The sequence below is a fragment of the Hipposideros armiger genome, unplaced genomic scaffold, assembly GCF_001890085.2.
Source record: "Hipposideros armiger isolate ML-2016 unplaced genomic scaffold, ASM189008v1 scaffold_569, whole genome shotgun sequence".
In the NCBI taxonomy this organism is placed as follows: domain Eukaryota; kingdom Metazoa; phylum Chordata; class Mammalia; order Chiroptera; family Hipposideridae; genus Hipposideros; species Hipposideros armiger.
Window position 1 is genome coordinate 1,153,195 of NW_017731919.1, and position 12,515 is coordinate 1,165,709.

General features: G+C 51.2%; 1 protein-coding gene across 1 annotated transcript; it reads right to left on the reverse strand.

Annotated features, from left to right (window-relative positions):
- Positions 1-761: 761 nt before the first annotated feature.
- LOC109371423 (keratin, type II microfibrillar, component 7C) lies at positions 762-7,620 on the reverse strand. The gene is made up of 9 exons (XM_019623910.1): positions 7,193-7,620; positions 5,387-5,595; positions 4,252-4,312; positions 4,018-4,113; positions 3,310-3,474; positions 2,919-3,044; positions 2,426-2,646; positions 1,712-1,743; positions 762-1,220 (listed from the first exon to the last, which is right to left on the reverse strand). The coding sequence occupies exons 1-9, from the start codon at positions 7,574-7,576 to the stop codon at positions 1,033-1,035; spliced, it is 1,482 nt and encodes a 493-aa protein (XP_019479455.1). The 5' UTR covers positions 7,577-7,620; the 3' UTR covers positions 762-1,032.
- Positions 7,621-12,515: the final 4,895 nt, after the last annotated feature.

A 12,515-nucleotide genomic window follows, 5' to 3' on the forward strand; every position in this document is an offset into this window, starting at 1 on the left:
GGTCAGGCCATGCAGGAAGCAGAGGAGCCATCTCAGCCTTAAGATTGAAGCTCTGAGGAATCTGGGGATGAGGGCAGTTAGTGGAGGCAATCAAGAAAGTTAGTAGATGGTATCTTCTTACTGGCTAAATGTTTTTCAGGAGGCTGTTCTTGGTGCTGAAGAAGTGTGTGTATGGGGGGGGGAAAGATGGGCAAGGGTGGGTATTAAGGGTCTCATCTCCCCTTGTTTGATGGACAGTGGTGGGAATGGGGTGGTGTAGGGTCCAGACTGATACAGGGTGGTCCTCTAAGGTGGCTGTTGGCTCTTCCGGAGGTTGCTGCTGTAGTGCATGTGTGTGGTGGTGGTGGGGTGTGTGCGTGGTGGAGAAGAAGGCTAAAACCAACCACACACACACACACACACACACACACACACACATTGCCTTCCAGCAGATTCCATGGCCTCCTCGGGTTTCCTTCAGAACCAGTCAGAGGAACAAGTCTCAAACTACCGCAGACTGTTAGGTATGACTTAGGCAGAAAGTACTGTGAGCACAGTCAGCACTGCTTGACAAGGGGAGAATGGCACCATTTGGGGATAAATTCTGTGGGTATCCAGGTTGAGGACAGGGAGAACGGCCCCAGTCCTCAGGTCATCTCACTGGGCTGGGGTTCGCACCAGTTGGTGGACATGGACTCACTCTGAGAAAGCAAGACATCATACATAGCACAGAAAGCGGGTCCCCCAGTTTATTAGAAAAACGGAGGACAAGGGACCAGAGAGTCAGGGTAGGCAGTCCAGGAAAGCTCCCTCCAGGGAAGGAGAGCCTCCCCTCCCTGGGAGGGGCCAGAGTAGACCATGGAAGGGAGGGGTCCATTCCAGGCAGCAGCCCCTTCGGACAGGACAAGATGAGCAGAGGAGTGAGTGGCTGATGGGAGTGAGCCGAATGGTGTATTCTCAGAACACGTGGGGGAAAGCTACGGAGGTGCCGCTGTTCTTAACTGGGGGCGGAGGCAGCGGCACATCTGGCAGGCAGAAGAGGCTTCTCTGGCTCTAACACCTCCCTAGGCCGCAGGAACCCCCTCCACAGGTGGTGTTGAGCTGGCAGCAGGGGGCGCACATTCCGGTGCTCACCGCCAGGTTCCCGCTGCAGGGGGCACTGCAGGCGCTGCCTATGACCGGCTGGCAGCCTGACGTGCAGAGGTCCCCACAGACGACTCCGCCCCGGGAGCTGCTGACACCTGCGAGAAGAAGGGGTGGGTCAGGAGGCTCGGCTGGTGGCCACTCCATCCAGCCCTGTGATCTGTCCAGCCCTCCAGGGAAGGATTTTTTAAAGGACCTTCAGTTCTTCTTCTGAAAGTGTGGAAGGAACCTTATCCTGGGAGTCAGCAGCCCTGAGTTCTGGCCCTGATTCTGCATTGTAACCTTGGGCAAGTCCCTTTCATTCCTTGGGCTTCCTCACCTATACAAGTTAGGGGTCGTACTAAGTGCCATCTAATGTCCCTTCCTGCAGTGACATATTATTATTCTTTCCCCGACCCCCACAACCCCATTCATGCTGTGAGGTTCTTCCTGCAAGCTAACCTCAGTCTATCCTGCTGTATGACTAACCTACCCCTATTTACTGGGGGAATTATTGGAAACACTCTTCCCAATGTCTCTATACTCTCATATCCAGAAAATTCTTGTTTTCCAACCTAAAAATTTCCTTTTTAGGGCTCAAGATACTTACAGACATTCACAGATCCAATGCCTTCACATAGCCTGAGTGGAGAAAAGATGAGAAAAGGGAAGAGAAAAGAGATTAGAATGAGATCTTCAAATTTCCCCTAGGTGCTGGAATGGGTCCTCTCAGGGCTATTTCTGGCTGATATTTATGCCTTTGTGGAACTTTAAAAGTGCCTTTTTGGCAGCTGCAGCAATGCCAGGGCACATTATTTGGCAAGCTGAGTACAGGCTGGATTTCAGCTTTCATTTGCCCCTCAGCTGACTATTTTTGTGCAGTGCACAACCTGAACAACCATACCTGGCATATATATGTATGCGTTCAGTTTTAGGAAGGGAAAGGTTCTCTTGGACAGTGACATGAGGCCAGGGTCACATTTGGCCAGCAACTTCACCCTAGGGCAAGGTGACTTCCTAGAAATCAGAGAGGGAGTGGACCTTGGAAGAGTTGAGGATGGAATAACTTGAGGATGTTCTAAATTGAGAGGCAGGATGCCTGGGTTCTAATTCTAGCAAGGCCTTGTGCTCTTTGGGATTCTAGGCAGTGGAACTGGCCTTTATTTTTCCTCCATATGCTATGTCTAAGCTCCAGTCCTTTGAAATCTAGGATCTAAAGACCCCAGAATCTAGCTTGGGGTGAGTTCTTGGGACTGAGACTGGGACATGGAGGTGGGTGTATCTATGCAAGTGAAACTCTTAGGGCAGCTGAGTTGGGCCTCACCTCTGCTCCTCGCCCTCCAGCAGGCGCCTGTAGGTGGCGATCTCAATGTCCAGGCCCAGCTTGGAGTTCATCACCTCCTGATACTCCTTCAGCAGGCAGGCCATGTCTTGCTTGGCCTTCTGCAGGGCAGCCTCCAGCTCGGCCAGTTTGCAGCGGGCATCGCTGATGGCCGTCTCACCCTGCTGCTCAGCCTGAGTCACTGCGGTCTCCAGCTTGGTGTTCTGGGGACCCAGAAGAGAACAAGGTAGGTTATGCTCTCCGGGTCTCTCTGCATTTCCTGAGTGTGCCTGTGTCTTCTACCCAGCTGGAACACCCCAGGAACAGGCCTCTCGCCTTCATTGCTTGGGTGTCATTGAGTGACCACAAGCCACAACTCTAGTCATGCAAATGGGCTGGAGAATGAATGGTGAGATCCAGACCAGCACACACAGCCTGGGGGATGCTGGCTAGGCCCCCAGCCTGGCTAGTGGGCTAGGGGACAGATGACCCGTACCTGGCACTTGGCATTCTCGACCTCGGCCGTCAGCCTCTGGATCATGCGGTTCAGCTCGTTGATCTCCTCCTTGGTGCGGCGCAGGGTCTCCCCGTGACGGATCACCGTGGCCTTCATCTCCTCACACTGCGGGGAGACACAGGTACTCCTGAGGCTCAGGATGGGACACCCCACGGATTGAGGACACCACGGATGGTAGTGCAGGTGGTACAGTGCTCAGCCTGTGCAAACATCCATGGCAGCCCTGCCCGGCCACCTCTACCTGAGAGCTGTCTGCCCTTCTATTTCCATCCCTGAAATCAGAATCCCAGACAAAAGAAGCCTTTCCTAATATATAGCTCACATGCCTCCCACAGCCATGTCTAGGAGGCAGGTATCCTGTGCCACTCACCTTGCTGCGGTACCAGGACTCAGCCTCGGCGCGGCTGCGGCTAGCGATGTCATCGTACTGAGCCTTGATCTCGGCCACGACACAGTCCATGTTGAGGTCCCGGCTGTTGTCCATCTTGACGACGACCGAGGTGTCTGAGATGTGGGCCTGGAGGATGCGGATCTCCTGTGGGGGAAAGGGTGGGGGAAGAGGAAGAACAACCAAGTTATCTGAGATTTTTCTCACCCCCTGAGGCCAATGCCTATCATCTTTGGCCCATTTGGAGCCAAAGTCTCTTGTTTGGAGAGAAAATCCCTGATGAAATTGCATAACTGTCTGTCCAAATAAGAAATTCCTTTTAAAAGAAAATGCAGTTACTTCTCAAATGCTTGCTTCTGGGATTGTTGTGGCCAGGGCACATTCTTTGGGACTGACCACATAGAGGAAGGGTATTGACTGCCCGAGAATCTGGGCCAGCAAACATGGAGGTGAGGCTGTGTGATGCTTTGCATGGTCTCTGCTTTGGGTTCCCACGACCGTCTTCCCAAAGCAAGAGACCAGACTCTTGCCCCTTACTAATTCTGTCCCTTTTGGTTCTCCGTTTCTCTGCCTTCCTTCTTCCCTCTTCCTGTTTCCCTCCAACCCTCCAGCCCTGAGCCTGGCCTCCCACATTAGCTGATTTGTGGGGTCTGGGCATGGGTCGGGGTGCTCGCCATGGCTTGCCCTCACCTCCTCATATAGTCGCCGCAGGAAGTCAATCTCCTGAGTCAGGGCCTCTGCGTTGGCCTCCAGGTCTGACTTGCGGAGGTAGGCGCAGTCCACGTCCTGTGTGAGGTACAAGGGGCTGTGAGGTCAGCTCTCCGGCAGGATGCTCTGAGGGCTTAGCTGCCATGTGGCAGAGCAGAGAGGACAGGGTGGCTGGGGACTCGGGGGAGGGGGGGGGGCTTGGCTTCCGGCACTCACCTTCTTTAGAGCCACAAACTCGTTCTCTGCTGTGGCCCGAAGTGCAACTTCTTCTTCATACCTAAGGTGGGTGGGGAGAGCAGGACCCTGTCTGAACAGCTCTCAACTTGGCCTTGAAGCAAGCGTGCAAATAAGCCTGATTCCTAGACCACTCTCCACTTATCCCTCTGCTTCCAAAAGAAATGGGGCAGGACCAGGAAGAAATCAGGCTGCTGGTCCAGGCCTAGTGGGATACGCTGGAGAACTAAAGTACCCGCTCTCACATCATCTCTGAACTTTTCAGGGGAGGTGGAAGGACAGAATCTGGAAAGGGTGTGTGTGTGTGTGTGTGTGTGTGTGTGTGTGTGTGTGTTTGGGGTATGGGAGGTGGCTCTTTTCTCAGGTCTCCATTTACCTTTCCTCTGACCCCTCGTCTTGCCCCTGGCTTTGCTACAGGTAGTGGGTTTCCCGCTCTGTTATCCCCCTCTTGGACTTAGTCAGGACAGGTCAAGCCTGCCACTTCTCCCTGTTCTGTAGGTAGACCAGCTCAGAGCCAGAGGCAAGGGGTATGGTAGCCTGTGAAGGGCATGGCTGAGAGCCTTACTGAAGGAAGCTGGCCACCCCTCAAACCAGATTCCTTTAGACTACCCAGTGTACACCCTTTATATCACATGTCACGCTTGGTTACTGAAGGTCTGTCTGCGGCTATGCCATGCCTCCCTCCCAGCAGGCTGTAAGCCCCACAAGGACAGGAGCTATGTTTCTTGGTTGCCCTTGAATCTCCAAAACACAGTCTGGTGTCTGGCTGGCACCTGGTAGGTGCTCAGAAAATGTTAGTTGAGTGAAGGAGTGACCTTAGAAAGAATATCCATGGCTTTGGGGGCTAGATTCGAAGGGACCAGGAATGTTCATTGTTCTGGGGTCCTAAGAGAAGGGTCTGGTGGATGGAGAAAGGGAGAGAACATCATTTCCCTGACCTGCTGGTAGGAAGGCAAGGTGAGCTCCATCCCCCAGGGGGCCCGTGTGCCTTGAGGAAAGACAGAGAGTACGGACTTTTCCTTGTCCTCAGGCAAAGACCCAGCCATAGACCTGGACACTCCCCTGTGCTGAGAGCTTCTTTCAAGCCTTTTTCTGAGCCGGCCCTTCCTGCACTCACTTCTTCTTGTAGCCCTCCATCACCTCCTGCACGTGGTTGAGCTCGGAGGCCAGCCTCCCGCTGTCGGCCTCCGCACACTCGGCCTCCCGCCTCAGCGTCTCGATGTAGCCCTCAAACAGCGGCTCCAGGTTGCTCTCGCAGCACTTGCGGTTCTGGTAGAACTGCCACTTGGTCTCCAGCAGCTTGTTCTGCTGCTCCAGGAAGCGCACCTACCACCCAGAGGCAGAGCCTGAGAATCTTTTCTTGTGAGATCAGAGGGCAAGAGGAGGTCCCAGCATCAGGACCTGCAGTACCCCAACTTTCTGACCCAGAGTCATCCCTAGCAGGGGTGTACCATCTTTCTCAAAACCACATCAGGGCTTAATCAGCTCACCATTTGGAAGTCCTTCGTGTGAGTTAACTTGAGTCTCTTTAAGGCAATTTACCTAGTGTCCTGGAAAGCACTAAACCATGCTGAATCCAGACTTTGCTGTCACTTGTCAATAATGTGTTCTTGGGCACAGCACTTAACCCTTCCTGCAGAGTGATCACCTCACTATGAAGGTTTAATGAGTCTTGGTACCAAAAGGTGCCTGCACACTCAACAGCTACTACACCAAGTCAGGTGTGTTTGTCAGCATGTAAATGAACGGGTCGACCTTTCTAGAAAGGCAGACTGTGAAAGTTGAAAAATAAAGTATGTGCCAATTACTAAACCCCTAAAACAACAATGCAATTAGAATAATAGTCACCTGGAATATTAGTGCAGGAATGCTCTCTGCTCCAACCCCCTCATTTTATAGATGAGGGATCGAAGGCCCAGCGCAGTTACCTGACTGCCTGAGAGCTCACAATGGCAGAGGAAAAACTCAAACCCTGATCTGCTTCCCTGCAGGAGAACTTCTCTCACTATAGTAATTATTGACTATTGGGCCCAAGGAAAATTTCCCATCCATCCTTGCCACGAGGTTGGCCCACTACCTCACTCAGATTCTATCGTCCAATAATTTTGCCACACCCTTGGTAAGTCCTTTCTTTTGCTATCCTTGGTTTCTCATGCTGTCAGGAGTTCCAGGTTTTTTTTTTTTGGTCCTTCCTGTTGGCTATCTCTCTAGCATATTTTCTCTCAAGGTTGACTCTGGAGTGCTCTCTTTGGCCCCAGAACTGTTTCTTTGTTGGAACCTTCTCCCCTGACCCCTTGTACCACTGCCACATGGTGGTTGCGTGGATTCAGTGGAGAAGACAGCTGCAGACTTGAGCTGGACAACTGACATCTGCAGATGGGTTCAAGTGCACCTAGACCACATACTGCCTGCTTCTCCGTTGGGCTCGGGAGAGTGGGGACTGTGTCTATATCTCACTCCTGGACCCTGAGCCCCAGGCACAGTGGCTTGGACAAACCACTCTGACCCCGCTCAGTGGCTAAGTAACCACTGGTATGAAAACAACTCTCTGTGATCCATGAGATTCCCTCCAGGCAGTCTTCCAGTCTTGCACTCACAAGCCCTGCCCTGGACATAGGGAGCCATGTAAGCAGCAATTTGGCTTCAAATGCACTGAACACCCACATGGCAGCCCTTTGCTCACAAGATATTATCACTCTGCACTATAGGTTCTGCCCCTAGTTCTGCTTATATTTCCAGTTTGTCTCCTACATCAGACTGGCAGCTCTCGATCTTATTCTTGTTTCTCTGTCCGTGTCCTAGAGGTATAGCTGCCTCTCCCTTTGGACTAGGAGCTTCTATGGGTAAGTGCCTGCCTCTGAATTCCTTCTCAGAGTCCTGAGCATGAGTGGGGTTCAGGAAAGAGCTGATCAAGGGCACCCACCTTGTCGATGAAGGCAGCGAATCTGCTGTTGAGGCACTTGATCTGCTCCTTCTCCTCATGCTTCACGCACTGCGCGTTGGGGTCGATCTCCAGGTTGAGGGGTGCGAGGAGGCTCTCGTTGACAGACACGGTGGTGATGCAGGGTGGGCTGGGTCCACACACGCCGCCGGAGCGGTATCCGAAGCTGCGGCCGCAGGAGCCAGAGCGGAAGGCCCCGCAGACGCTCTGGCTGCTAAAGTCCCCAGGAAGGCCGCGGTAGCAGGAGATGCCGCGGTAGGGGGCGGCGGTGATGCAGCAGCGGCCGGGCCGGGGCCCGCAGGCCGAGGCACAGCTGAAGCTCCTGGGGCCAAATCCACAGCCCATGTTGCTGAAGCCACAGGTCATGCTGGAGATAGGGAGGTGTCTGAACAGTGGAGAAACTGGCAGAGGGTAGAGCCAAAGGCCTGTGCTCCCCGGGCTGTGGCAGGCCTTTTTATGCACCAGGGGCAGCTGGCATTAAAAGGGACAGCAAAGAGACAATAGCTGCATTTTATTGGCTTGGCATAACCCTGGCCTCTTAAGAGCCAACCCCGCTTGCCTCTTCAGTGTAGCTGTGTCAACAATCCTCAGCCACAGGCTTATTTTATCTTCAAAGCCCTTTACAAGCTTCCTCATGGCCTCTCCCCGCCCATTGCTACTAGAAGTGGAGAAGGGAGAAGGGCTCCCAGAAGCATCAATTGGACTCCACGCTCCAATGCAGGGAATGGGTGCAGGGACCTGGGGTGGAGCCTGCTCCCCAAATCCTTTTCTGGAAGCGGCACAGCTGGGCAATGGGCCTTGGCCCTGTGACCTGGCCTCGAATAGAGTGGCTGACATGTCCCAAGAAGGGGCTGTGTCTCAAATGTCCTCTTGTTCTAAGCTTCTTTGCTTTCCCCTCTCTCTCTAAAAGCATGTCCCTTTCTTCATTAATACGAGCCTCTCCTAACCTATTCCTACCCAGAGCCCAGTAGGGACGAGGGTGGCAGTAGAGATATGAGAGGGAGCGTGGCCCACACACTTTGGTTGTTTCTAGGAAGACAGAAGCCATGGGACATCAGTTGGGACATGGGGAAACCGAGTCAGAGAGTTCAAGAGAGAACCAGGGCCTTTCTTCAGAGTTCTGGGCATTGTTGCTGGTGGGGTAGGTTCAGGAGTGGGAGCGTGGAATACTACAGAGCTACAGGGGTTAATCAGTGAAGGCTTCTTGGAGGTGGGTTTAAGGGGTTCCGGGGTCGGGTGGAGATAGGGTTGAGAGAAGATAGGAAAAGACTCCAGCTCTGATTTGGAGACTATACCATATAATCATTCATTCCATAAATTCTTATCGAGTGCTAATGATGCACTAGACCAGGGGTCGGCAAACTGCGGCTCGCGAGCCACATGCGGCTCTTTGGGTACGTACATGTGGCTCTGAAGTAACATTGAAAATGAAAATAAAACTATCATAGTTTCATTTATAAAATTTTTGAAGGATATTATTCACATAATGGTGATTTCATTTGTTTTATGGCTCTCAAATAATTTTCAAATTGCCATGAGGGACAGGATTGGCTCTTTGGTCTCAAAAGTTTGCCGACCCCTGCACTAGACCCTTGCTGGGTCTGGGAATCCAACAGAGACCTGAGGTGTTTGGAGGTAGGAGAGGGTGGCATGTACATGAGGTAGTAACATTTGGCCAGTGGGGAAGGGGGAGAAGCCACAGGTGGAAGGAAGGCCCCGTGAGTTGGGGTCTGATGTGGGAATGTGGGAGTCCTTTGGGTTCCCAGCAGGGAGGTTGAGCAATGAATACTGGTGTGTACACACTCATCGGGAAGGGTGAAAGGTGCTGGAGATGGGGGTACAGGTCACCAGGGTCCAAAAATGGCATCACTTCCTCCCCTCAGAGGACCCACAGGGTGGGAGAACGTGGGGGCTCATGTGGCTGTCCTTCAGGAAAACTCCCTTAATTTTCCCCTTTATCCCTTTGAGTTAGAACTGGTGATGGTTTTGATGGGTGGACAGAGGGACCAAGCCAGGAGGTTCCCCTGACCTGAGGACCTGAACCTATAAACCCTTCCAAGCACATGTCTCTTGACCGCCTTTGTACCTGAGGTTGACTCCCCTGATGGACCTGTTTCCTGACCAGCCATGACCAAATGCTGACCCAGTATGGGCTAAAAATAGCCCTCCACGCATCCTCCCAGGGCTTTACCTGGGCCTCCCTACTCCCTCTCAGGGGACTGGCCAGTTATATCCCAGAGTGAGAGGGGGCCCATCTTTTCTGGGAGGGCATGTGATGGTGCTATAGAAATCTGCCAGGGAGCTGGACAACGTCAGTATGGTTCCTAAAAAAAGGACACCCCAACCCCTCCTCTTGGGCCCTATGGAGAGATTTCCACAGACTTTCGTGACTAGGCTGGGAACTGTGGGTGTGGGTTGTGGGACAGAGGCTTCCTGTGTGAGAGACACAGAAGGAGGCAACGCCTGGGGGCTGGAGGGTGGCTGATTTCAGCTGAAAAGCTGGTGGGGATTTTGGAGCGCTTCTGTGGGAGGTGTGGATGGTGGGTACTTTCATGCTCACCTTTTTCTGGGTCAAACATCTGCCAGACATTCAAGAAATAACCAGATCTTTCAATCCTCTTGTCTCAAGCCACACTGGAACTGGTGAGCACCTGGAAGATTCTCAATCCATGTCAATGATTATGTGAGATTTATTTCTTTGTAATATGCTGAGGGATGCAAGGTGGTGAATCCTTCGTACAATATCTCTCGATCACAGTGCTGCTCATGGCGCCTCCGTCCTCTAACCCTGTTTATTTCTCAACCCAGTGGGTTCAGTTTTGTGTTGGACACTTCACTGAGGGTCTCTGTATAGACACATCCACCTCCTTGGTTCCAGGGAGCCGAGAGTGTGCCCAGGACCCTGTCCTGGTTGGAGATGATGGAAGCATGGACTCTGGAGATAAAAAGGCATAGTTTGAAGCTCAGCTCCACCACTTACTAGCTTTGGGACCTGGGGCAACTTAAGTTTCTCTAACTCCCTTACTTGTGAAATATCAATGGCAACCCATGCCATGCTGGGCTGTTGGGAGGATTAATCAAGTGAGTGCCCAGTGGTGGGAGGTGCCACCTCCACCCCTCCCCCTACAAACAAGGTGACTGGTTTCGGTTACATGCAGCCAGCAGGGCCTTGTAAAGGGACAGTGTGCATGGGCTGTGAGGTGCCATTCTTGCGTGAGCACAAAACAGCCCAACAACTTTTACAAGGCAATTGTTGCCACCTCAGAAACCATAATTAAAGTGCCTATTTGTAAATTGCTCAGAACAAAGAAAATTACAGACCAGGCAGCCCCTTGAAAACAGACTTAGACAGGAAGCTGACAAAGGGACAGCAGCATTCCAGCCCAACAGGCTGCTTCCTTCCCCCTGAGCAACTGGCAGAGATGGGTTCCTGCCCTCCCCATGGGCTCTAAAGGCTCTGGCAGAGCCCCAGGCTGGTTCAGTCACCTGGGCCCTGTGCCTGCTCTTCACCCAGCTGGCAGGGTTGGCCTGGGGGCTGACTCATCCCTGCTGCCAGGAATGACTCGCCCTGTCATTCTGGTCCTCTGAGTCCTGCTTACTTCCATGAAATTGGGACCACCATCTGGCCTTATTCATAACTCTGTGTTTTCCTGGTGGCCACCTACCTGGCTTCTGATCCACTGATATGCTGACTTTTGTCATTTCTTCTTGTCTTAATATCCATGGGCTTCTCAATTTTTTGTCCTTCCTAATGGATTTATGATAAACAACTCTGTGATGAATATTCGTCAATATGTCTTTGTGCACATCACTAATTTCTTTAAAGTAAATTCCTGGAGGTGGAACCTCTGGGTCCAAGGGGACAGTCCTTGTCAGAGGTGTGCCTGTCTGTCGCCTGTCTGGCTGCAGAAGTGGTATTTCTGTGGGAAGGACATGCAGTGAAGTAGTGGGATTTGGGAGTCAGGATGTGTGGATGCAAATCCACTTCTGATTCCTATTAGCGGTGTGATGAGTTAATTCTCGTGTGCCTTATTTCTTCATCTGTGAGGTAAGGATTACAGGACTGGCTCCTGGAGCCTCTGTGAGGGTGAAATCAGGTGGTGTATGTGAAAGCACACGGAAGGCTGAGAATACACCTGCCTCCTACCTGGGACAGGCACTTCCTGGGCCTTGCTTGCCTTGTTTCTCCAACCTCTCCATCTCTAGTTCTGCCTTCTGGCCTTGAACTCACAACACACTGAGACCTGTGGGCTGGAGCTGATAAAACGGGGCACCTTTGCCTATTCCATAACTGTTTATTTAACAGGTACTATGTATTGCGGGGGATGAGGAATTGTTTAACATACATCCCTGTCCTTAAGGAGCTGACTGATTAATGGGATAGATTTGTAAATAAGCACAGTAGTAGTTAAATGGATAGTAGATACAGTAGTTTTTCAAGGCAGTTCACGATTGATTGTTAATTGACTGACAGAGTATCCTGTCTCAGGGGTTTGGGGAGGAGCTTGCTGTGAGCTGGTGCAATCAGGGAGGCTTTGTGAGTAAGGTCAGACTTCAGCGAGGCTTTGAAGGATGGGAAGGGCTTGGAAAAGTTGAAAGGGTGGAGGCACAAGAATGGCAGAAAAGCGCAGGATTATTCAAGGGCAGTGGATGACCTCTGGTGGAGTTTAGAGGGTGTCATGTGTAAAGGATGAGCTGCAGGCACATTCCAGTGAAAATCAAGAGCAAGACAAGGACGGCAGCTTTCAATGCCATGCTTAACATACTGGAGTTCCTGGCCAAGAAAATAAATATGTATAAATATTAGAAGAGATAGAACTGGACTTATTTGCAGAAAATGGGATCAGCTACACAGAAAACCCAACAAAATCAACTAATAAGCTATAGAAATAATAGGACGAATTGAGCAGTGCTGCTAGTTACAAGGTCAACTCACAAAAATCAAAAGCATTTTTCAGCATTACTGACAACCAATTAGAAAATAAGTTAAAAAATAAAGATACCGCTCCTAAGAGTGATAAAAACAATAAAGTATTTATGATGCAACAACAAAGTATTCATAAGATCTTTATGGGGAACAATATAAGGCTCTTATTATGAAAAAACATAGCAGAAAATCTGATTAAGTGGGATTACATCATTTTCAGCAATAATTTGACCTAATAGTCTGAAGGTACAAATTTTCACTAAATTAATTTATAAGTACGATGCAAACCCAATAAACATTTTGCTGGATTTCTTGTCTTTCTTTGGTAAGATCTTAATCAGTTTTAGTCAATAAAGGGATTTGGGGTTAACTCATTTT

What these genes read in the sequence shown, in the direction of transcription:
- LOC109371423 (XM_019623910.1), bottom strand. Translation starts at nt 7,576, where the DNA reads ATGACCTGTGGCTTCAGCAACATGGGCTGTGGATTTGGCCCCAGGAGC. An exon ending in TGCGGCGACTATATGAGGAG is followed by an intron (nt 3,475 to 4,017) that starts GTGAGGGCAAGC and finishes TTTCCCCCACAG; the next exon opens with GAGATCCGCATCCTCCAGGC. An exon ending in CTGGAGGGCGAGGAGCAGAG is followed by an intron (nt 1,744 to 2,425) that starts GTGAGGCCCAAC and finishes TTCTCCACTCAG; the next exon opens with GCTATGTGAAGGCATTGGAT.